This window comes from Neovison vison, chromosome 7 (assembly GCF_020171115.1).
Source record: "Neovison vison isolate M4711 chromosome 7, ASM_NN_V1, whole genome shotgun sequence".
In the NCBI taxonomy this organism is placed as follows: Eukaryota; Metazoa; Chordata; class Mammalia; order Carnivora; family Mustelidae; genus Neogale; species Neogale vison.
Genome location: NC_058097.1, coordinates 121,459,455 through 121,485,098, shown reverse-complemented (window position 1 = coordinate 121,485,098; position 25,644 = coordinate 121,459,455). Strand labels below are relative to the sequence as shown.

Here is a 25,644-nt window from a genome sequence, read left to right as displayed (position 1 = left end):
TCTCCTTTCAGACGGTTCCCACTTTCTAAGTTGTCCAGGAAAGAATTTACCTTTACTTTCATTGTCATTCACACCATCCAACTATTAAAAAAAAAAAAAAAAAAAGGCTTCCCTTGGAAGGGGGCCCCACAAAAAGAAGCAGAAACATATATTTGTAATAAATTCATGGTAAAGCGATGCCTTGTCTACCTTGGAATTAGAGAGAGAGAGAGAGAAAGAGGTGTTTTCTGGCAGAGGACAATGTGATTTGGCCTATTAAAATAAACAGCATTCAGTTTTACCTACCTTTCTGGCTGTATTGGGTTAAATTACGTGCTTCTAAGTAAAAGAGAAACGTATCTTTAATAGTCATTTGATAAAACCCGGTAAAATGTTAGCAGTATACTGTCCAGATATTGTGAAACTGAATAAATTTAATACTGAGTTACAAAGCCTTTTGCAAGTCAGGTATTTTTCAATTCATTGCTTTGAAAGAAATTGAAGGAGGAACTAATTGAATTGTCAGCTGTGAGATCATTAAAATAATTTTTGAAGCTGTATTACAGTGTGATTGTTGGCACACATCTTGGAAGGGGTTCAAAGAATTGAGTGGCACTGCTATACAAGATTCTCCCTTGCTTATGTGAACTAGGTTTTTCTCAAACAAAAATAGGAATCAAATGGGTCCTGAGCTCTATCTCATTCTAGCAGCAATGGTATTTATTCAAGGTACAATTTTAAAAAGCTTCATCTACCCCATCAAGTACTAGATTTCCAGTAAAAGTTTACTTTTTATGTTTAATTATACTTAAAAACATGGACAATATATTTATGTTGTTTTATCGATATTGTCCTTGTAATGATAACTCATTCTAAAAGAAGATAGTATTACTCAGAGCTTTATGATCACAGGACATAAAAGAAATCTCAATTTCAATCTCTCTCTATATATTTGCAAATAAATATGAGAGCTGATCAATAGAAGATTTTTAAGTCTCAAATACTACCTCAAGATAAAATCCTACAGAGGACATATTGGAAACACAAAAGTTAAGGTTTTAAAAAGGAACAATGCACATTTTATGACTAACTAAGAAGAGCTTGTTCATAAATTTTGAAACTAGACAATCATATCACTATTGCATTTTAATTTTATTGAAAAAAAGTGGATATATAAAGGAATATTGTGACAGTTTAACTTTAAATCTGAATATTCTCCACAGGCCAGTAATGTATCCTTTTAATTTAGATTTTAAAAATCATATCAACTTAAAAATGTGCAAGAGGTTACATAATTTACCAAAATGAAAGCAACATATGTGTTTGTACCTTGTCACCTGAGTTTGTGTGGTCCTGAGGATTAGAAGGTGACTCTTTTTACTCTGTCCCAATTTACCATCCCCTTCTAAGCTTGCCAGTTCCTGGCATTGCACAATTAGAACTTCAATGTTAGGAGTTACTCAAACAGGGATTTGGTGTTTATGAAAACACAACTGTTATAAAGAAAGGTTGCACACTAACCCTTATCAATCATTTGCAACTGAGAGTAAATGAATGAACTTATCTTTTTTTTTTTTTTTTGGTTCTGCTAATAAATGCTTTAGGAAATATAGAATGGGGAAGGTTCTTTAAGGCTTTTTGATCTTCATAAAGGAAATATAAAGTTGCTAGAGAAGGAAAAAAACTACATAGAGGGACGCCTGGGTGGCTCGGTTGGTTGGACGACTGCCTTCGGCTCAGGGCGTGATCCTGGAGTCCCGGGATCGAGTCCCGCATCGGACTCCCAGCTCCATGGGGAGTCTGCTTCGCTCTCTGGCCTTCTCCTCGCTCGTGCTCTCTCTCACTGTCTCTCTCTCTCAAATAAATAAATAAAATCTTAAAAAAAAAAAAAAAAAAACTACATAGAGACTGAAGCTAGAGTTGCAGGATATGGAAGAAACAGCATGGTTTCATTTTTTTTTTTTTTATCACCATGACACACCTGTGAAGGTGGCAGTCACTCAATAATACTTGAATTATCATATTCTAGTGGCAAATAAGGTTGGCCCCAAAACTACTGTTCAGAGATGTTCAGAGATGTCTGTGTCAAGTTAAAAAGCAAAGAGACAAACAAACAAACAAACTGATTCTAAGAATGTTAGTGTATGATTCTATTTCAGGTAAATAAATCAACATAGTCTTTACATATGGGAATATATGTATGTAAGGAGTGAGATGTGGAAGAAATAGCCAGAATGTTACCAAATTAAGGGCCTCATTTGTTCACATGTTTAATCATGCTTACTTCATTTTTGTAGTTTGAAAGACAGCAAATAAAAGTTAGAAGAGAAAAATTTCTTCTTGTCCTTTGAAAGCATCTAATTAGCTTAACCCCAAGGTTGCCAGGACCTGCTGACTGACAGGTGGACTTATGCATAAGACTTCTGTGATTGGAAGCTAGTATTATTTCTGTGTGCCATACCATCCAGGGAGAGTATTTTGCTAAATCGAGTGCTGTCCCCTTTCTCTTCTTCTTCTTCTTCTTCTTTTTTTTTTAAGATTTTATTTTATTTGACAGAGAGAGACACGGGAGAGAGGGAACACAAGCAGGGGGAGTAGGAGAGGGAGAAGCAAGCTTCTTGTTGAGCAGGGAGACTGACGTGGGGCTTGATCCCAGGATCATGACCTGAGCCAAAGGCATCCACCAAATGACGGAGCCACCCAGGTGGTTCACACTTTTCCTCTTTCAACAGAAATTTGTTATTTTAGTGCTTCAGTATTATTCTGCTCCTATGGCCATTCAGGAATGACGACCTTGTTAAGGGAAAACAGTATGTTCAAATGTGCTTGATCTCTCCTTCATTGCCAGCGTCCTTGGTGCTTTCATCCCCTGAGCCTTGTCAGAAGGCTCTCTGCTTTCAGTCAAAATGGGATCAGAGGGGCACCTGGGTGGCTCAGTGGGATAAGCCTCTGCCTTCGGCTCAGGTCATGATCTCAGGGGCCTGGGATCAAGGCCCTCACAGGGCTCTCTGCTCAGCAGGGAGCCTGCTTCCTCCTCTCTCTCTGCCTGCCTCTCTGCCTACTTGTGATCTCTCTCTGTCAAATAAATAAAATCTTTAAACAAAAAAAAAAAAAAAAAAGGAATCAGATTTGGTGAGATATGGCAATTTTTTTTTCTGTTTTTTTCACGTGGAGGTGCTGGATTCATGTTCCTTGTGCCCTAAGGTGGGCCTCATACCTCTTTGCTAGGATGTCTGCAGAGAGCGGCACAGGTATAATTGTACTTTCCTATTTGCCCAGATACTGCACTCAAGCTCAGACTAAAGCAACAAGTGGCAGGTGGGCGTATCTAGGGCCTTTAACTACACCCATCTTTGCAATCCAAATATAAGGAATTCCCTTTCATTTTCTTTTTCTTTCTTTCTCTTTCTTTCCTTTCCTTTTTTTTTTTTTTTTTTTTTAAGAGAGAGAGACAGTGAGAGTGAGCAGTGGGGACAGGCAGAAGGAGTAAGCAAGCTCCATGCCCAGCACAGAGCCCCATAGGAGGCTCAATCTTATTACCCTGAGATTATGACCTGAGCTGAAACCAAGAATCAGACACTTAACCTATTGATTCGCCCAGGTGCCCCTCTTTTCTTTTCTTTTCACAGATTATAGGATCATAATGCACATATGCAAATTTTCTTTCTGACCAGGCAGGTGTATTTGTTTCTGCATTAAACTTGAAAGACTGCAAGTAATACACACCAAAAAAGAAATTCCATAGTTTCCAGTTGTAGGGAAGAATGGATGTGAGGTTATGAGGGAATAAGAAGTTAGCTCTTTACCATGATGATGTCTGAGGTGACATCAGCTATATTATTCTCTTGGAGGGGGGTGGCCGTAAGAGGGAAAAGGAACACTAACTGACCACTTTCTTATTCTTTCTGCTGACATTTTTAGAGGTAGCCCTGACTTCCTCAAAAATTGTTGGGTTTCTAAGGTGAATTTTATCAATCCGTGTTATAAATCGTAGTTTGCAGGCTTTGGGTAGCTTAGGGGTACAAGGAGATTATGGATACTAGGGAGGGCTGGCAGTAAAAATGTTCACTTTTTGACTAACAAAAGGTGAGGTATTTGCTTTTTGGATTATCTGTGACCTTATTTGAAATACTGATCTACTTTTCTCTCCCCTATGCCCCTGGGCCACTTCTCCCACAATGTGGTAAATGTACTCAAGAAATATAAACTAATTTTCATATAAGCCGAGGGGGAAAAATAAGATGGAAAGCAAATATACAGCAAAGATATTCACATAATATGTTCCTAAATCAAATAGGAATGATTTTATATCATCGGTTCTTCAAGATGATTCAGGCTACTGTTACCCTATATTTAGGAGGTTTCATCAATAATTGATTGTTTCCTTTAACATTGGGTTATGTTGTTTCATTTAGTCTTCAAAATATAGCAACCCTATTTCTAATACAATCTCTCAACACTCTCTTCTTCCCTCCCCACCTCCCTTTCTCAATGTTTCCCTTCCCCTTTTCCACCACCCCTCCCCTACATCCCTCCTCTCCTTTCTCCACACCCCTCACTTATAGGTGTACCATAGATGACCGAGTCACCCGGGTGGCCTGGCTAAACCGTAGCACCATCCTTTATGCTGGGAATGACAAGTGGTCCATAGACCCTCGTGTGATCATCCTGGTCAACACTCCAACCCAGTACAGCATCATGATCCAGAACGTGGATGTGTATGACGAAGGCCCGTACACCTGCTCTGTGCAGACAGACAACCACCCTAAAACTTCCCGGGTCCACCTCATAGTGCAAGGTGAGTCACAGCTGGATCTGGGGGGTTAGAGGTCTTGTCAATGATGGAAGGGAAGCATAATCTCAAACTTGGCTTTTACTCTTGTAGGAAGACATGAAAAACATTTTCCTCTATGGAACCCCAAGATTAAGTATTATGTTTTGGATTCCTTCCCATCTGCTGGGTTCTTTACTAAGTACTGAATATCTTCACAGTTTCTCAATTTTATCTTGATCCTTCTGTTCTTAGTAATAAATTGCTTGGCATGTGCTAGTTAAACTTTATTAAGTTATTTAGTACTCTGGAGTTGGACAAGAAATACTAAAAAATAGAGTCATTACTATTCTCTGTGCCTTTTAGTTACCTTTCATAAGATTATTTCATAATAAGAGGTTAATAACATCGATGTGAAGTTATGTGCCTTGTGACTGGTTTTCGGATGGTTGCTGGGTGTGTGTGTTCCAGAAGGGGTTCTGGGGGCTGTGGTCAAGTCCTCCCTGGCATGGACGCTGGATCTTTGCATCTCTTTAGCCTCACAATGGAGCTGAGATTAAGGAGGATATTAATCAAAATGCTATCTCCAGGTCAATGTCAGAAATACATTAATAAAATTTTTTGAAAGGGGAGATGTTTTCGAACATCCTCCCGCATTCTCCCTTTAAAAAAATCTGTGTCAGTGTACCCAAGCATATTATTCAATAGTTTTTCATTAGAATTTCACAATGTAGGAAAAAAATAAGGGTGAGAAATGGCAGATTCCCAGATATCAACTATCAAATATTAAGAATTAAAAATACATTCAGGTAACAGCTGTGAACAAGGCAGCAATACAAATAAATATATTTTAAACTGTCCCTACTAACATCACTCCCCCATCTCCCCCATCACCATGTAAAGCAGCTTCTGTCAGGTATTGACTCATGGTAGCAATGAAGTGCTAAGGAGACTACTTCCCACCCCCAGTGCCATAGCCTTCCTCCACTAAAGGAGAGGGTTGGGTAGACTTTTCTCACCATTTCCACTACTGACCTGTTGGAGTCAAACACTGAGCTCTCAGTGTTTGAAGGAGTCCCTGGGTATGATTCAGTCTTTAGTAAGTGCCTTTTATTAGATCCCCTCTGCAGTAGATTCAACTTTTTTCTTTTTTCAATTTATGAAATGTGTGTGGTATCTTGGCTTATTTCATGTGGATCCCCTCACCCTTGCTTTACTAAAGAATATAATTTTTCTCATTTCTGTTGGTTTCATGGAGAGTTTCAGTATAGATTAGTGTGTTGTTGTTGTTGTTGTTTACTTTAATCACTTGTAGAATTCAGGATAGATATCCTTTTCTTTTGGCTAGAAGAGCTCTTTACCAGATCTCCAGTTCTGTGGGGCCATATGTAACAGCTTGTTCCAGACCAGAGATCAGTCTTCTGCAGCTCTGTTCCCCATCCAGACCCTGGTGGTGCCATATTGCTTGAAGCCCAATCTCAGTTCAGCCTTCCAGCCCTTCTCTCATCTCTGAGGGCTTTCAGACACCCACATCAGCCTGCATATGACAGATGTCTGTACACTCCACTGTTTCCATTCTCCATACATGTCCCACCCAGGGGTATGGCTTGGTGATGATCTCTGCTTTGGAGCTACAAGACGGCTTGCCATCTGGAGATAAAGACAACTGTCATGTGTGTTGCTTCTTCTCAGAGGCTGGTAGAGGCGCTTGGTGAGATCAGTTATCTGAGATGAGCTGGAATGTCTGCTGAAAGTTCCTGGGGTGCAGAAAACAAGGGGGTGTGAGTTCTCACTACCCCCCCTGCCACCTGGGCTTGGCTCCAGAGGAGCTGAAATTCTCAGCATTGGAAGTGACGCCTCCGTGGCACCTTTGTGGCCTTGACAGCAAAGTTATCTTCAAATCCAGGAAATGCAGCACTGAAATAAAAAAGAACTGTCAGGCACTGTACAGAAACAGACTCAAACAGAACAAGGCTATCACTTTTCAGGAAATAAGACAGATTGTGTAAGCATGTCAAAGTCAATACAGGCCATAAAGGGCTAGTGATGTAGAGCTTCAGGGATAATGTGCTTCATAAGGCCCTTGGAGCAATTCCTTGGGATGGATATGGAAGTCAGTGGGGTCTCCCTGTGGGTCTCATAGGTTTGAGTCAGAAAGAGTCTGAGAACAGGCAAGAGCAGAGCAGTGGAGTGACTTCAATTTCAGAGGTCAGTTCCTCACAGTCTCTACATTTCAGGCCAAGTGACTGTTGTAGCTCTGGGTGGCTGAGGTGGCCTGTGAAATCAAGTGCAGAAGATCAGGAAAGGTGGGGGTGAAAGGAGACAACCTTCCCTTGGAAAACTTAGCAGATGGTCTTTCCATTTACTGAGACGCAAAAGGAGGGCAGGCAGGGAGCTGCATTATCTTCTGTCTTATTTAGCAATGGAGCAACTTATTCTTTCATTGGAGACCAGTTGAATTTCTAGTGGGTGGAAACAGAGACCCCTCTGCTCAATTAGAAAGAAGTCTAAGAGTCCTCCTTCTTCCCAGCACCTATTGGCTTTTGTCCAGTCTATAGATTAATTTTTCAGACTTAGTGTTAGTTCAGGTTAGATAAAGATAATGAAAGTTTCCTAATCCTCTTAAAGAAGATTTATCTGACTGAGTAGAAAGCTTTTGGAATACAATAAGGCATGTATAAAACTGAGGCCTAATCTTGCCTTTAATTTCAAACTGCTGATGGGTATTGATTTTGCAATGAGAAAAACTGAAAAATTTCCGAGCTGCAACTTGTCTGTTTAGAGAAAGAGAGAGAGAGAGAGAGAGAGAGAGAGAGAAGGGTGTTTATTTATCTTCTGTCCATTTGAGGATGCTAGAATCTCATCACTTCTGCCAACCAAGTGCCATTAGCAGAAGGGAGAGCAATCCCACAGGGTCCTGGCTTTGTCGCTCCCTGCTGCTGCAGTGTGAGGAACTCAGATATGCTCTGTCACTAACCTCGGAGCCTGTCCTTTGCTGTTTTATAAGGTGGCCTTTGCCACATATCTGATGGGATTAATTTCCAAGTTTTCTGTGAGAGAAGCTGTGTTTAAAAAAAAAAAAATTATCACTGATTCTCAAGACACATTTGGCCATGGAGGAGATAATTTTAAAGCCCCATGTGAGTATGTATGATAATGTGACCAAGACTGTGTACCTAGGTTTTAAGAAAATCCAGAGCAAGAGAGAAATGTTTCTGTGGATCCAGATTAGTCAGGTAGGAAAATCAACCTGGCAGCCCTGTACAGCCTGAATAATAGGGAATATGTTACTACCATCACTGAAAAGCTGCGACTTGAGTGGGCTGTAGGTCTACTTATGGAGATGGAGAAGGTTCCTCCAGGAGATAGTGTCCAAAGGAAACTGGGAGGATTAATCTTAATTCCTTGAAAGAGGAAGGATTAAAAGGATATCACCTACCTTTTTGAGTCTGGGGAAATGCGGAAGACCTGGCTAGTAATTATTAGGCACAGAATTAGGAACCTGTGCCACTAGGATGGGAAAGCATTAGTCTTACTAGATTTAGGGATAAAGAAGTCACAGACATTACACAGGTCCTATAGAGCTAAGGTGTAACTCAGGATCAGGTGAGTTATATTTGAGATTCATCATGAATCTTCTAGAAGGAGAGTAAGTAAGATTTTTGAGATTCCTACACAACTGCAGGGACCAGTTTATATATCAATTCCCAGCACATAGCACGCTGTGTGGGGCATACTGGGCATTCAGCAAATGTTTGAAAAATGAATGGAGGGACAGACTGATACAGCAAATGAAATGGCAAATGAAGGCAGTGACCATAAAGCCCCTTCAAGCAAATAGGAGTGGGGAATGAGTCAAACACTGTCCAGATGACTTGGAGTGGGCAGTAATTGGGAACAGTTCCCTGGAGGGATGAGGGTCTTCAGTATGACAAGTTAAGAGATACACCAGGGATAACATGCATTTATTTAGCACTCCACAGCACCGGTCACAATCTTTGTCTCATTTGACCCTTACAACAAGCCCTGGGAGGCTGCAGTGCAGTGACTGTTCTCTTCATTTTGCAAATTAGATAACTACCGCTCATGGAGGTTAAGAGAGCAGCCAGGGCTCCCGGTGAGTAAGTAACAGAGCTGGGGCTTGAACCATGGCCGTAGGACTCTGAGATCAATGTCTCCAGCGGACTCCAACTCATCTTCTCCCAACCATATCTAAGGTTAGTTCTCAAATTCAGATCCCAGGGAAATTTTCAGTTATCTTTTCTTCTTTCCGCCCCCCCTTTCCCCTGCTACTGATATTGCATTGCAGCAGAAATTGAGGACAAAGCGCAAGAAGAAAATTAGCAGTGGGGATGGGTTGCCAGTGCTGCAATAAATGGTATAGAGAGGCAGAGAGAGGCAAAGAAGAAGATAATTAATTTACTAGTAGCTCATCCCTCCAGGGATACACGTTTTAAATGTTACCTCTTTATCCTATGTAAGTACTGAAAACTCTGCCCCTCTGAGAATTCAATATATAATTGTGATTCTAATTGTCATGAAGTCTTCAGGACTCTGAAACTCCATGGATATCCTTGTGTCACCATGGCTGCTGTCCTTGTCCAGGATAGACTGGCAAGAAGATAAACTGGCTCTTTCCTCCTTGGATTTTGACTTTGTCTGCCTGCTCTCTTGGCTCATTCAAAAATCCATTTACTACCAGGTATTTGTTTTCATGGATTCGACTCCTCTTGCTCAGCCCGATTGTATGCAAGTGGCTAGAAATAGTGAATTATGTTTATTCCTTACATCAGAGACTCTAAAACAAGCTCATGCAATTTCTGTGTCTGCAAAAGACTTTGAGTCTTTGAGCCTGGAGTCCATTCAGGTGAGACTATTTGGTACCCAACATAGAGTTAGAAGGTGGAGAAGTCTGATCTGCCAACCAGTCCAGTCCTAGATTCTGATGAGCACCAGTCAACTTCTGCATTGGGCACATAAAGCATAAACCTTAGTTCAGTTGATCCTTGCACTATCCCAACAATGTCTACATCAAATTCACATTGTAAAAATAAGGAACCTGAGGCTTAGAGAGATTAAAACTTTGCCCAGAGATGATGGCACTATTACATGCTTTAAATTCCCTTCACTCAATTTGTCTCTGTAAAACAGCTATCAAAATACAGATAAAGTACTTGACTTGAGTCATCTCTTTTGATTATTCTTCACAACAGCCCTGGGAGACAGAACAGAAAGTCACCACATTCTGGGGTTCCTGGGTGGCTCAGTTGGTTAAGAATCCAACTCTTGATTTTGGCCCCTCATCTGCTGGGCTCCACACTCAATGGAGAGTCCACTTGAAATTCTCTCTCTCCCCTTCTCCCTCTGCAACTTCCCACTTTCAATCTCTCTAAAAAAAAAAAAAAGAAAAAAGCCACCACATTCCAAGAAAAGAAATTGAGATTCAGCGTTGAAATTATTTGTCCCAATTCCACTTGCCACGCCTTCAGGTCTGGTGTTGTGATTCTAGATCCAGTATGTTTGCACACCAGACTGCTAACTCCTAGTTAAACAAAAAGGACAGGTAAATGTTACTATTTGTGAGAAATATAACAAGTTCTGAGGTGCTGCTAAGAAGAGTAGACACCCTGGAGTCTGTTGCTGGCAATGCTGAGGCCAGGGGACCAGGGAGCAGATGGGCCAGGCACCGGTAGAGTGTTTCCAGTGGGCAGGGGAGGCAGGTCTGCCCACAGGTAACAGTTTTGCCAAGGACTAACCTATTTTCAGATCTTCCTTTGCAACTAACCTCTTTTTTTCTGCTATTTTCTCCTCTTCTCCCAAATATTACAGTCATTTAAATTAACATGTGTAATTTGGGGCCTAAAGAGAAGCAGGCATTCAACCTGAAATAAATTTAATTTATTCAGCCTCTATTTTAAATTATAATCACATTTCTTCTTCACAGAGGCAGGGTGGCAAAGTGGAAAAGAACATGACTGGGCATCAAAAAACCCATTCCCCAGCCTGAGTTCTGTTCCTGACATTGAGGCCTGAATTTGTAGGATGTTCCCTTCCTGGTTTCTTATCCCGGGGTGATGAATAAAATGCAATGTACTTGATTTTATTTAGGTGCACATATGCATACCTTGATCTTATACATTATATATATTATTATACATTATTCAAATGTATATTTTTGCGTTTGAAAGTAAGGTTCTGCAAAAGAGTCTATAAGCTTCAAATTCTGTGCATATGTGCAAATAAAGCACATAGGCCAAAGGGTCTGTAGTACAAAATAAGTATGTCTTTCTCCAGACTTTGTTTTGTTGGTTTTGAAATGGAAGTGTCGAAGAAATGGCAAGGAAGTCCTTTCTAGTTATTACATTTTATGATTTATTAACGTAATTAACATTATTAACGTATTAACGTTATTAACGTAATTTCTCTGGAGGATTTTGTATAGTCAAGTCGGCTTTCACCCACTGATGGGGAAATCAGAGGGTTTACTCTTAGTCTCCTTCTCATTCTTATTTTCTTCAGAGCCCTTAAGATTTGAAGTCTTCTTGCTAACCCCATTTTTAGTGGTTACTCTGAGCAAGGCTCCCCCACACTGGCAGTGGCTCCCTTTTCCGTTACGGAAGGTGGGAAAGAAAGACATCCTCTCCTTTCCTGTTCCACTCTGACATTGGTAGCCTCTGCAGACCACATCAAATATTGTTAAATATGCTGACATTCTTAATTTTGGGGTTGGGTAAACTGAGAAGGCCACTACAACTTAAAGGGAACCGGGAATGAAGTTGTTGCCCTCAGAATGCCCCCATCACCTAATAAAGGAAGGTTCTCAAGAGTCACATTCCACCAGAGGGGTATCCCCACGCTGGCTTCCAGCACATATTCTTGCCTCAAGATTGGAATGAGGCGCACACTCCCCACTCTCCATTCTAAGACCCTATCCCTTCCCTCAGATTGGGTCACAGCTCTAACCTGAATGTGACAGCCATGTAGCTGGGATAGAATTCATGTTCACTCTACCCACTCTACCTCTCATGACATCATGTGTGGTTGGTAACAAGACAATCAAGTACACATTCTGTAAAAAAGAATATTTCTCCTTTTATCCGTCCCTACTCTTTTTGTTGTAGGGAGAAGTATGGGGCTTTGCTCAGCTCTGTTTAGAAACTAATATTATCTTGCACACACACATACACACACACACACACAAAACAACACAGTCAAACATGCTTGCACAGACAGTTTGCACAGGTTTCATGGCTATTTCTTCTGTGGCCTGTGGAATTCCATTCCATCCACCATTAAATATGTAGGTCCAACCTCCCTCTAGAAGGAAATGGCGGGGGGGATCCTTCTGTAACTCTAATAATAAGAAAAAAGAAGAGTTAGATTTTCCAAGGGGAATGAGACCAAGCAAAATTTGATGTTGAATGCACACATTGTCAGAGCTAGAGGTGGTTTAACCAAGTCTGCCAAGGGGGCAACATTTTCAGTTGAGACACCTGGCTTTAAAATTGTGTGGGTTTAGGGGCACCTGGATGGCTTAGTCACTTAAGCATCTGACTCTTGGTTTTGGCCCAGGTCATGATATCAGGGTCCTGAGATCAACCTCACATCAGACTCAGCTCAGTGAAAAATCTGTTTGTCCCTCTCCCTTTGCTCTAACCCCAACTCTCTCACTCTCTCTCTCAAATAAATAAATAAATAAAATCTTTAAAAAATAAAAATAATAAATAAAGGTGAATGGGCTTGTTTTGAGGCAAAGGCAAGAGACTTACACATGATCTAAGATGGTGCCACTCCTGGCACCTGGCTTGGTGACATACAGAAGCCAGAAAAAGAAGTGGAGGGGTCTGGGGCTGTCATCTGCCTTATTTTCAATAGAATTAAATAAACGGAACAGTCATAAAGCCTGTTCTCAAAAATAATCACTGATAGAGATAGAAGAGAAAATGAAATGCCTGTTATATTCTACTCAATTTACATGGTGATCTCAGCTCATTTCCTAAGAGTCTGCTCTGTCAATAGCTCAAGTAAATACAAGGATATCTTTCCTGTCGTGAGCAGAGGAAGCAATCACATTTTAGAAGAAGGTAAATTATTAATGTTCTTAAATTCCCCTAACAGATTAAAGTTCTTCGTGACCCTTGTATAGTCAGGATCCTACATAAGGTTTCAAATTTCACCACCTACAAGATTAGTCACAGCTTAGCCTCAGAGTAATCCAGACTAGTGATGTTTTCCTAGATGCAGCATAGGTACACATATTTGGAGAGACTGACTTGTAGTCCAAACCTGGAGTTGAGTCCCTGGTTAACAGGGTTTACCTCAGACACACAGTCTTAGCAAAAATAACTCTCCTTGGTACTTATATCAGTTCGGCTTCTCATAAAGGTATCAAAGAGCCTTCAACTGTTTACTCACTAGTAATTTTCCTCTATAGGTATAGAAAATGAAGAGTTATAGAAGTGAAGTAAAATAATTGCTTTTTTAAACAATTATTTATAATTGTTATAATTATATTGTCATATTTTATAATATATTATATTGATATAATTGTTTTATAACAAAAACAATGATTGTTTTTTAACAATCGCAAATCATGGCTGTCATACATGAGTCCCTAGAATGGCAGTCCATTTTACCAACACGGTCCAATTCTGTTTTCCAGTTAGCCCCAGAAGGTGGAATGTATTTTTCTACTTTGTTGAATGAGGAAATGAAGTTTCAGAAAGGCTAAGGAAGTTGCCTTATGTCACCAGGTGATAAGGGGGGAGCTGTGATTTCAGCTGTGCTTACTCTATAGGCAGAGCCCATACTGTACCTCCACGTGGAACTTCCTCTTGATTCCATCTCTTTTCTATAGGCAGGCCAGCCTGCCACCACAGGTCATTTTTAATACACAAGCTCTCCTGGCCAGATTGTTTCTGGTTGAAGGATTTCAGTCTAGTGTCTCTGCAGTTAGGATCTCTCCTGCTTATACCTTTTTCTCTCCTTCTATTTGTCTTAGTTAGTACAATATCCTTCTTAAAATAAATATCAGGTTTATATCATCCTGCTAAATCGACATTCCTGGTTCTTAATTATTTCCATAATTCCTGCGTCCAGTTTCTGCTTCTTTCCAGAACTCTTCAGTTGGGCATCTGTAGATGTCTTTGTTTGTCCCATGTTGCGCTTAGCTTTTTTATTCAAAAATTGCTTCTTCCTCTTTTAGTTCACATTCCTATTCATGCACACACAATCCTTGTATAAAACTTTTGCTAGAGGGTTTTTTTTTTTTAATGAAACTTTTCTTTTCTTTTTTTTTTCATTTCTTTTATTAACATATAATGTATTATTTGCCCCAGGGGTACAGGTCTGTGAATCATCAGGCTTACACATTTCACAGTACTCATCATAGCACATACATACAATGTCCATAACCCAGCCACTCTATCCCTACCTCCCCACCCCACAACAAACCTCATTTTGTTTTGTGAAATTGTCTCTTATGGTTTGTCTCCATCTCAATACCACCTTGTTAGATTTTTTCCTTCCCTACCCACCCACAATCCCTTGCCCTGCCTTTCAAATTCCTCATATCAGAAAGATTGTATGATAATTGTATTTCTCTGATTAACTTATTTTGCTCAGCATAATACCCTCTAGTTCCATCCACATCATTGCACATGGCAAGCTTTCATTTCTTCTGATGGTTGCATAGTAGTCCATTGTATATATATGCATATATGACATCTTTATCCATTCATCTGTTGGTGGACATTTAGGTTCTTTTCATAGTTTGGCTATTGTGGATATTGGTGCTATAAACATCCCCTTCGGATCACTACATTTGTATCTTTAGAGAAAACACCCAGTAGTGTAATTGCTGGGTCATAGGGTAGCTCTATTTTCAACTTTTAGAGGAACCTCCATACTGTTTTCCAGAGTGACTGCACCAGTTTGCATTCCCACCAACAGTGTGGGAGGGTTCCCTTTTCTCCACATCCTGGCTAACAACTGCCCTTTCCTGACTTGTTAATTTTAGCCATTCTTTCTGGTCTGGGGTGGTATCTCATTGTGGTTTTGATCTGTATTTCCCTGATGCCGAGTGATGTGGAGCATTTCTTCATGTGTCTGTTGGCCATTTGGATGTCTTCTTTGCAGAAATGTCTGTTCATGTCTTCTGCCCATTTCTTGATTGGGTTATTTGTTCTTTGGGTGTTGAGTTTGAGATGTTCTTTATGGATTTTGGATACTAATCCTTTATCTGATATATCATATGCAAATATCTTCTCCCATTCTGTCAGTTGTCTTTTGGTTTTGTTAACTGTTTCCTTTGCTGTGCAAAAGATTTTGATCTTGATGAAGTCCCAATGGTTCATTTTTGCCCTTGCTTCCCTTGCCTTTGGCGATGTTCCTAGGAAGAAGTTGCTGCGGCTGAGGTCAAAGAAGTTGCTGCCTGTGTTCTCCTCAAGGATTTTGTTGGATTTCTTTCTCACATTGATCCATCCCTTCACCATTTTGAGTCTACTTTTGTGTGTGGAGTAAGGAAATGGTCCAGTTTCATTCTCCTGCATGTAGCTGTCTAATTTTCCCATTTATTGAAGAGACTATATTTTTTCCACTGGACTTTTTTCCTGCTTTGTCAAAGAGTAGTTGACCATAGAATTGAGGATTTATTTCTGGGCTCTCTATTCTGTTCCATTGATCTATGTGTCTGTTTTTGTTCCAGTACCATACTGTCTTGATGATTACAGCTTTGCAATAGAGCTTGAAGTCTGGAATTGTGATGCCACCAACTTTGGGTTTCTTTTCTTTTAAAGATTATTTATTTATTTGTTTGTTTGACAGAGAGATTGAGATTACAAGTAGGCAGAGAAGCAGACAGATAGAGAGGGAAGCAGGCTCCCTGCTGAGCAGAACACCTGACTCGGGGCTCGCTCCCAGGAACCTGGGACCATGACCTGAGCTGAAGGCAGAGGCTTCACTCACTGAGCCACCTAGACATCCCTGGTTTTCTTTTGCAACATTCTTCTGGCTGTCCGGGATCTCTTCTGGTTTCATATAAATTTTAGGATTATTTGTTCCATTTCTTTGAAAAAAAATTTATGGTATTTTGATAGGGATGATTGCATTAAATGTGTAGATTGCTTTACGTAGCATAAATATTTTTGCAGTATTTGTTCTTCCAATCCATGAGCATGGAACATTTTTCCATTTCTTTGTGACTTCCTCAATTTCTTTCATGAGTATTCTATAGTTTTCTGAGTACAGATTCTTTCCTTTGGTTAGATTTATTCCTAGGTATCTTATGGTTTCTGGATGTGATTGTAAATGGGATCAACTCCTTAATTTCTCTTTCTTCTGTCTTGCTGTTGGTGTATAGAAATGCAACTCATTTCTGTGCATTGATTTTATATCCTGACACTTTACTCAACTCCTGTAAGAGTTCTAACAGTTAAGGAGTGGAGTCATTTGGGTTTTCCACATTAAGTATTATATCATCTGCAAAGAGGGAAAGTTTGACTTCTTCTTTTCCAATTCAGATGCCTTTCATTTCTTTTTGTTGTCTGACTGCTGAGGCTAGAACTTCTAGTACTATGTTGAATAGCAATGGTGATAGTGTGCATCCCTGCCATATTCCTGATGTTAGGTGAAAAGCTCTCAGTTTATCCCCATTGAGAATGATATTCGCTGTGGGTTTTTCATAAACGGCTTTGATGATATTGAGGTATGTACCCTCTATCCCTACACTTTGAAGAGTTTGATCAAGAATGGATGCTGTACTTTGTCAAATGCTTTTTAGGCCTCTATTGAGAGTATCATATGGTTCTTGTTCTTTATTTTATTAATGTATTGTATCACATTGATTGATTTGCAGATGTTGAACCAACCTTATAATCCAGTAATAAATCCCAATTGTTTGTGGCGAATAATCCTTTTTTATGTACTGTTGGATCCTATTGGCTGGTATTTTGGTGAGAATTTTTGCATCTGTGTTCATCAAGGGTATTGGTCTGCAATTCTCCTTTTTGATAGGGTCTTTGTCTAGCTTTGGGATCAAGGTAATGCTGGCCTTATAAGATGAGCTTGGAAGTTTTCCTTCCATTTCTATTTTTTGGAACAGTTTCAGAAAAATAGGTATTAATTCTTTAAATGTTTGGTGGAATTCCCTTAGGAAGCCATCTGGCCCTGGGCTCTTGTTTGTCAGGAGATATTTGATGACTGCTTCAATCTCCTTACTGGTCGTGGGTCTGGGTTCAGGTTCTCTACTTGTTCCTGGTTCAGTTTTGGTAGTTTACATGTCTCTAGGAATGCATCCATTTCTTCCAGATTGTCAAATTTGCTGGAATATAGTTGCTCATAATATAATCTCGTAATTGTTCATATTTCTTTGGTTTCTTTTGTGTTGTCTCCTCTTTCAATTATGATTTTATTAATTTGGGTCCTTTCTCTTTTATTTTGGCAAGTCTAGCCAAGGGTTTGTCAATCTTATTAATTCAAAGAATCAACTCCTAGTTTCGTTGATTTGTTCTACTATTCCTTTGGTTTCCATTTCATTGACTTCTGCTCTGATCTTTATGATTTCTCTTCTCCTGCTGGGTTTAGGCTTTCTTTGCTGTTCTCTCCAGCTGCTTTAGGTGTACAATTAGGTTGTATAATTGAGACCTTTATTGTTTCTTTCTTTCTTTTTTTTTTTTCCAAAGATTTTATTTATTTGACACAGAGAGAGAGAGATCACAAGCAGGCAGAGAGGCAGGCAGGGGGGCAGGAAGCAGGCTCCTCACCAAGCAGAGAGCCCAATCCAGGGCTCAATCCTAGGATCCTGAGATCATGACCTAAGCCAAAGTCAGAGGCTTTAACCCACTGAGCCACCCAGGCACCCCGAGACCTTTATTGTTTCTTGAGAAAGGCTTGTATTGCTATTGCCTCTCAGGACCACCTTTGCTATGTCCCAAAGATTTTGAACAGTTGTTGTTTTCATTTTCCTGTGTTTCAAGGGAATTTTTAAAATTCTTCTTTAATTTCCTGGTTGACCCATTCATTCTTTAGTAGGATGGTCTTTAGCCTCCATGTATTTGAGTTCTTTCCACCTTTCCTCTTGTGATTGAGTTCTAGTTTCAGAACATCATGGTCTGAAAATATACAGGGAATGATCCCAATCTTTTGGTACTAGTTGAGACCTGATTTGTAGGATAGGATATTATCTATTCTGGAGAATGTTCCATGTGCACTAGAGAAGAATGTGCATTCTGTTGCTTGGGATGGAATGTTCTGAATTTATCTGTGATGTCCATCTGGTCCAGTGTGTCATTGAAAGCCTTTATTTCTTTGTTGAACTTTTTTTTTTTTTTTTAAGATTTTATTTATTTATTTGACAGAGAGAAATCACAAGTAGACGGAGAGGCAGGTAGAGAGAGAGAGAGGGAAGCAGGCTCCCTGCTGTGCAGAGAGCCCGATGCGGGACTCGATCCCAGGACCCTGAGATCATAACCTGAGCTGAAGGCAGCGGCTTAACCCACTGAGCCACCCAGGTGCCCCTTTGTTGAACTTTTGTTTAGATGATCTGTCCACTTCAGTGAGGAGGGTGTTAATGTCCCCTACTATTATTGTATTATTGTCAATGTGTTTCTTTGATTTTGTTATTAATTGGTTTAGATAATTGGATGCTCCCATGTTAGGGGCATAGATATTTAAAATTGCTAGATCTTCTTGTTGAACAGACCCTTTAAGTATGATATAGTGTCATACTTATATATTAAGTATCATACTTATATATTTAAGTATGATATAGTGTCCTTCCTCATCTCTTATTATAGTCTTTGGCTTAAAATATAATTTGTCTGATATAAGGATTGTCACCCCACCTTTCTGTTGATGTCCATTAACATGGTAAATTGTTTTCTGCCCCCTCACTTAAAATCTGGAAGTGTCTTTGGGTATAAAATGAGTTTCTTGTAAACAGCATATCAATGGGTCTTGTTTATTTAATCCATTCTGATAACCTATGTCTTTTGATTGGGGCATTTAGCCCATTTGCATTCAGGCTATCTACTGAAAGATATGAATTTAGTGTCATCGTATTGCCTGTAAGGTGAGTGTTACTGTATACTGTCTCTGTTCCTTTCTGGTCTGTTACTTTTAGGCTCCTTTTTTGCTTAGAGGACCCCTTTCAATATTTCCTGTTTGAAATATTGGTTTGGTGTTTGCAAATTCTTTTAATTTTTGTTTGTCTGGAAGCTTTTTATTTCTCCTATTTTCAAGGACAGCCTCACTGGATATAGTATTCTTGGCTACATATTTTTTCTTGTTTAGTGCTCTGAATATTTCATACCTGTCTTTTCTGGTCTGCCTGGTCTCTGTGGATAGGTCTGGTGCCAATCTAATGTTTCTACAAACCTCTTACCCCAAGACAATTTCAGGATTTTCTCTTTGTCACTAAGACTTGTAAGTTTTACTATTAGATGATGGGGTGTGGAGCTATTTTAATTCATTTTGAGGGGGGTTCTCTGTGCCTCCTGGATTTTGATGCTTGTTTCCTTTGCCATATTAGGGAAATTCTCTACTATAATTTGCTCCAATGTACCTTCTGCCCCCCTCTCTCTTTCTTCTTCTTCTGGGATCCCGGTTATCTAATATTGTTTAATCTTAAGGTATTACTTATCTCTTGAATTCTCCCCTCATGGTCCAGTAGTTGTTTGTCTCTCTTTTGCTCAGCTTCTTTATTCTCCATCATTTGGTCTTCTATATCACTAATTCTCTCTTCTGCCTCATTTGTCCTAGCAGTAAGAGCCTCCATTATTTTATTGTACCTCATTAATAGCCTTTTTAAAATTTTAGCTTGGTTAGATTTTAGTTCTTTTGTTTCTCCAGAAAGGGATTTTATTTCTCCTGAAAGGGATTCTCTAATACCTTCCATGCTTTTTTTGAAGCCCAGACAGCACCTTGATAATTGTCATTCTGAATTCTAGCTCTGACATATTTCTAATGTCTATATTGATTAGGCCTATAGCCATCAGTACTGCTTCTTGTACTTTAAAAAAAATTTTTTTTGTTTAGTTTTTCCACCTTGTCATTTTATACAGATAAGGATAGATGAATGAGAGAACAAAATACTAAAAGGGTGGCAAAGACCCCAGAAAAATATATGCTAACCAAATCAGAAGAGACCCAAAACCAGGGGAAGAAGAAAGAGGGAAAAAATTAAAAAACTAAACTAGAACAGAGCCACCCACCCACTTGATTTTGGGTGTATTCTGGTATCTTAAAAGAAACAACCTCCCAAAATTTTAAAGAAATAAAGACTTTTATATATATATATATATATATATATACACACACAAAAATAAAAGTAAACATGATGAAGTGATAGAATATGACTGTAAAGATGAAATTTAAAAAGTTTCTAAAAAGGGAATTGATAAGACAAGAAGTTAGTTCAAAAAAGGAAAATTTAAAAAAAAAAAGAGGAGAGAATGTGATCAGGCTGCCATGCGCTAGATTTAGAGTATATTTTGATCTGTTAGAAGAAATAGTATCCCAGAATTTTAAAGGAAAAAAAAAAACCATATGTATACAAAAAATAACATTAAATGCAATGAAGGGATAGAATATGACTATAACAATGAAAATTTTAAAAAGATATTTTTAAAAATGTATTGATAACATAAAATAGTTTAAAATGTTAAAATAAGAAAGAGGAAAGGTTAAAAAATAGAAATAGAAAAAAAATAAATTTAAAAGTTAACTTTGAAAGACTAAAGGATCATGGGGAAAAAGCCATGAATTCTATGTGCTGCATTCTGCTAGCTCTGGAATTCTGTAGGTCTCACTGATAGGTGAAATTGGTCTTGGCTGAATGTTCTTGTTGATCTTCTGGGGAAGGGGTCTGTTGCAGTCATTCTCAAATGTCTTTGTTTGAGGTGGTATTTCACCCCCTTTGCCAGGGGCCAGGCTAATCATTTGCTCAGGTTCACTCTCTCTGTAGCTTTTGTTCCCTGAACGCTTTCTGCAAAGCTTGGAAGATGGGAATGAGGATGGCAGCCTCCAAATCTCTGGCCTGTAGGAGACATGGCTTGTGGCCCCACTCCTCTGTGTGCCCTCAGAGAAAAGCAGTCAATCCCTCCTGTCTCCCTGGTCTCCTGCCGCACTCCATGCTCACCCAGCCTGTGACCCAGCATTTCTATCTCTGGAGCATGGTCCCATTGGGAGTCTCCAGACCCAGCAGATTCCTGCAGCACACTCCCGCACTGCCCCTTCCCAGTGGAGGAAGGAGAGATTCTCCCTGGATCTGCTGTTTATGGGGTCCCTAGTCAAAGAACAGTGGACTGACTGTGCCTTAGATCAAGGTTTAAGGTAACCCCACGCTGAGAGCATACTCCTCATCTCTTTCTCTGTAGCCAGCTTTCCTGCTCCAATACATGGTAACTCTGCCACACTCGACGCCCCTGGTCTTTCTGTAACCCTGTGGGTCCTGAGACCGCACTGTCCCCGTGAGGACTCCACTCCCCACTTAGCCTCTGGAATGATTTCCCTCAGTGGAGCAGACATCTGAAAGTTCCAATTTTGTGGTGTTTCAATTGCTGTGAGCCGGCCACTCCCCTGAGATCTATCTTCTCGTCACTTCGGATTCACTTCTCCGCTCATTCTGCCTTCTGGAAAGTGGTCTATTTTCTGTTCCTAGAATTGCTGCTCTTCTGCTTGTCTCTCTCCTGTTGAGTGTGTGGGTGTTCAAAATGGTTTAATAACTGTCTAGCTGAACTCCTGGACCTGATATTTCAGTCTCCTACTCTTCCACCATCTTACTTCCTCCTAACTTTTGCTTAAGTTTTGACCCTTCTTTCTCTTTTGCTTTTCTCTTTCTGCTTCACAAAGCAGATGAATCCAATAAAGTTTTTCCCTTCCTTTCTGTTCCCACAACCACCACCATCAAAGTGCAGAACCTCACTCTTCGGTGACTTTTTTCACATCCTAATTGCTACCCAATCTTCAGACTCTGCCTCCTTATAATCTAATTTAATGCCATTGTCTCAATATTCCTGATGTACCACCTTATCATGTCACCTCCCTTTCCTCATAACTTTAGTGATTCCCTATTGACGATAAAGTCAAATTTTCTTAGATCACTTTTCCAAGTGCTAAGCAATTCATGGTCAAACCTACTTTCCACTCTCACTTTCTACTATTCTGTCTGCATATCTCACACACCACATAGCCAGACTTGTCCTTGTAAAACCCTCACCCACCATGTTCTGCCTTCTTTTTAATTTCTTTAACTATCTATCTATCTTGAATATATTTTTCTTTGGATTTCCAAATTCTGCAGACCCTTTCGAGCAGCGTTGTCCCATAGAGCTCTTACCTGCCCAATAGCCCTTTTAGTGATGATGGAAATGTTCAATATATGCACTGTCCAACGTGGTAGCCATTAGTCACAGTGGCTTTTGAAAATGAGATATGGCTAGTATGACTGATGAACTGAATTTTTAGTATTATTTCATTATAATTAATTTAATTTAAAATGACCACACAGGCTAGTGGTGATACTATTGGACAGCACAGTTTTAGATTTTAAATATCCAAAGCCAAAGTCTTTCTTTGGAATTCTAATGCCATTTTACCTACACTTTCTTAAGATAGTTAAAATTTTTTCTCTTACATTTCAGCTACTGGTGTATTTCACTCTTTTCCTCCTCTAGATTATAATTTCCTTAAAAGCAAGAGCCAGAGTTAGCGTCATAATTTTTTATATGGGTTCAGTTTAAGGATTGTAATCTGAATTGGCATGACCAATGAACAAATTTATATTAAATGCTACTAATCTGTAAAAATAATAGCAAAATATCTTAAATTGGAGGTTACTGGAGACACTATCACAAAAAGCAACATCTACCTTGGATTCCTTACCTTTGTTTCCCTGTGCTTAAGATGGATTGCTGTCCACTGTAGGCACTGAAAACATTTCTACTGAGTTCTTAGTGAAACTTATTTTTTTTTTTCCTCAGAATTTAGAGTTCCTAGGGAAAGATCTGATACAACTGCTTTCATTTAGTGCATTGAAAATCATCTCCAAACAAGATGCCTCAGTGGGCAACTCAGGCAAGTGGAGCTGGAAATGCATGCACCCAGCCTGCTGCAATAAACATAATGGGATGAGGGATGTCTTCTGATTGGCCAGCAAGCAGACATTAATGGCCAGTTAGCAACTGTGTTCAGGTCAATTAATTTATATTTGTATTTTGCAAACTAAAAGTTGCCCTGTTAGATTATTGATTCTTTGTCCCTGTATTCAATTTGTTTTTAATTGCACTATTGCTGGGCCAAGCCCTCCCTCCTGGAAAGCTCACAGTAAATCTGCCACCATCTCAACAATCAACAATAAATGTGTCTCTTCATGTCATTATTAATATGTCTGTTGCATTGGTTCATTACCATGGTTAACAGTTTATAAGAGCTGAGTGGCACACTGCCAGGAGGATTCCTTTTCCCAAGGGCTATTTTGTCGTGATAGGATTGATGTTCTCAGGGCTGCATGTGTCTGAGGAAAGGGGCTGGTACTTAATATAAGTAGCAGGAATACTGGCTACCTAATCCTCTTTTTATCATAAACAGCTTTAGAAGAAGATATTGTTGGAATAGAGATTTTACCCTCTCTTACAATTCTTCTTCTTACTTCCTATTCTCTTTTTATCTTATTAATTTCTGTCCAGATAGACTTTCCCCCCTCTAAAATGATACACTAGTTATGTGGGTGATCTAAAATCCCCAAGGAAGGGAACATGAGTTCCCCAGGAGCTGGAGTTTTATGATCGTTATCATTGTTAATTGAAAGCAAAGGGGGGCTCCCTATATTTGATGTGTGAATGGTGACCAACAGACCTAGAGAAATACAGAATATCACCTTAGTTAAGGTCAGGACTGGGAAAAAAAAAAAAAAAAGAAAGCTCTATGTTAGACTAGGGATAATCATTAATTATCTTATTGTTATTGGCTCTTGTAGGTAGTAGAATTTTTTCAGAGGAAAAGTGCAGGTTTTAAATGAGTTTAGAAGTTGGCAGAAGAGATTCTCTGTGTCCCAGAAATGCCAAGTGAGAAATCTGGATGGAGCAGAGAGTGCTTTATAAAACCTCCACAGTGGCCTGAGATCTAATAACAGTTCAGATGTTTGTCATTTCCAAGGCACAGGTTGCTCCAGGACAAGAAATATGGTCTCCCTCAGACACAGAATTAACAGTCAATTTTTGGTTCTGGATATAGATTTTATATTTAATTTACTATGAACAACATCCACATATATAACTTCTGTTCTTGGCACAAAGTTCTCCCAAACAGATCAAACAGAAGATGTTGCAAGAGTGGGACATGGGGGAAAGGGGTGACACCTGTTGTTTCACTGGATAAGTGTTCAAGTTGCCCAGCAGAGTGTAGGGCAGGGGGTGGGGGGCCTGGCCCAGGAAGATTTAGAAAACAAGGAGATAAGGGAAAGAGATGGAAGAACTGAGAGGTGCTTGGGGGAGCGCCACAGAGATGCAGGGAGAGTGCCTCTCAAAGTGTAGGGAGCAAAGAAAGGTGGAGAGGGGTCAAGAGAAAGGGACACAGGGAACAGAGGAGTACAATCCCCAGGTACTGAGGACGTCTGCCCAATGGAGGCGGGAAATCCATAGGCCAAACTCAGCTGCTCTTGGCTCCTGAGGCTCTCCATGTGGGCTTCTCTAGCGCTACACACATTGTAAGTTGTTTGCAGGACCCCCACACTCTTTCCACAAATGGCCTACCCTCTGCTTGTTTCTCTGCTACTCTGCTTGAGCTCATTCAGCACATCCTCTGCAAGAGGCTGAGAGAAACTAAGTAGTCACCCAGTGGACCATCAGGCTCAGGCAAGACTTTGGAATTCCACCCTCTGCCCTGCTCTTGCTCCCCAGACACCAACAGTGTGAACTGGTCACAGCTCAGGCAAATGAAGGTTGGGTTTATGTTTCTAATACCAGTGGCAATCTAGCAAAAAGGGCTGTGTTCATGATAACCAAACCTTAATTAGAACATACAGAAGAGAAACCTGGTCGCCTAGCTGCTCCCAGGTAGGAGGTGTGCACAACTTATCTTCTGCTTTGGTCCTTCTTCTGGGACTTTAAATGAGTTACTTAACCTAGGTTTCAGTGTCTTTACCTGTAAGTTGTAGGAAATAAAGCCTGCCCTACCTCCTCCTTAAGAATGTTGTGCATGAAGTAGACAGCACTCCATACTTGACTAGGTCTTATACTAAGGAAATACTAAAATTAATTTGTTTTAGGCTGCTAGGCTAATTTCTGAAAATGCCTCTGAGTTTGCATGACAGGCATGAAGTTAAGGTAATTCAGGAACTATTAGAACCATTCACATCTACTCAACCTAATACAGTTTTAACATAAAAATACAGTCATTGGCCTCATAATGTTTTAATAAATAATACTGGATTTTTGTGGCTAATGATCAAACTATGTCATCTTCTCAATATATATAAATCTATGTGTGTTAGGCCCCCTATCCTTGAAGTTTTATGTCTTTCTTCTTATTATTTTTGAATCTTCTTCTCCTATTTTTGATATTGTCATAATATCGTCTCACGTCCAAGAGGTATTTCTGGAAAAACTACATATAATTACACTTAGTGAGAGAGGATTAAGAGATGAAATAGACAACTTTGAGGGAAAAAAAAAAATCACTGAATCATCATCAAAACTTTTGTCTAAGACTTTGTTTTTAAGAACCTTCCATGCTCACATAAATGTCACTTATGTAAAGAACACAAAACTCAGATACTTTCTTTTTTTTTTAAGATTTTATTTATTTATTTGACAGAGAAAGCAAGAGAGTACAAGCAGGCAGAGCAGCAGAGGGAGAGGGAAAAGCAGGCTTCCTACTGAACAGGGAGCCAGATTCAG

At 39.7% G+C, this 25,644-nt stretch overlaps 1 protein-coding gene across 3 annotated transcripts in view; it reads left to right on the top strand.

The window, feature by feature from the left end:
* The window catches only part of OPCML (opioid binding protein/cell adhesion molecule like), a 1,161,062-nt gene that overhangs the window by 856,391 nt on the left and 279,027 nt on the right, over nucleotides 1-25,644 (top strand). For all 3 annotated transcript variants that reach the window (XM_044258229.1, XM_044258228.1, XM_044258227.1), the window contains one exon: nucleotides 4,545-4,777. In XM_044258229.1, coding sequence (XP_044114164.1) covers nucleotides 4,545-4,777 — 233 coding nt within the window. The remainder of the gene's footprint in view (nucleotides 1-4,544; nucleotides 4,778-25,644) is intronic.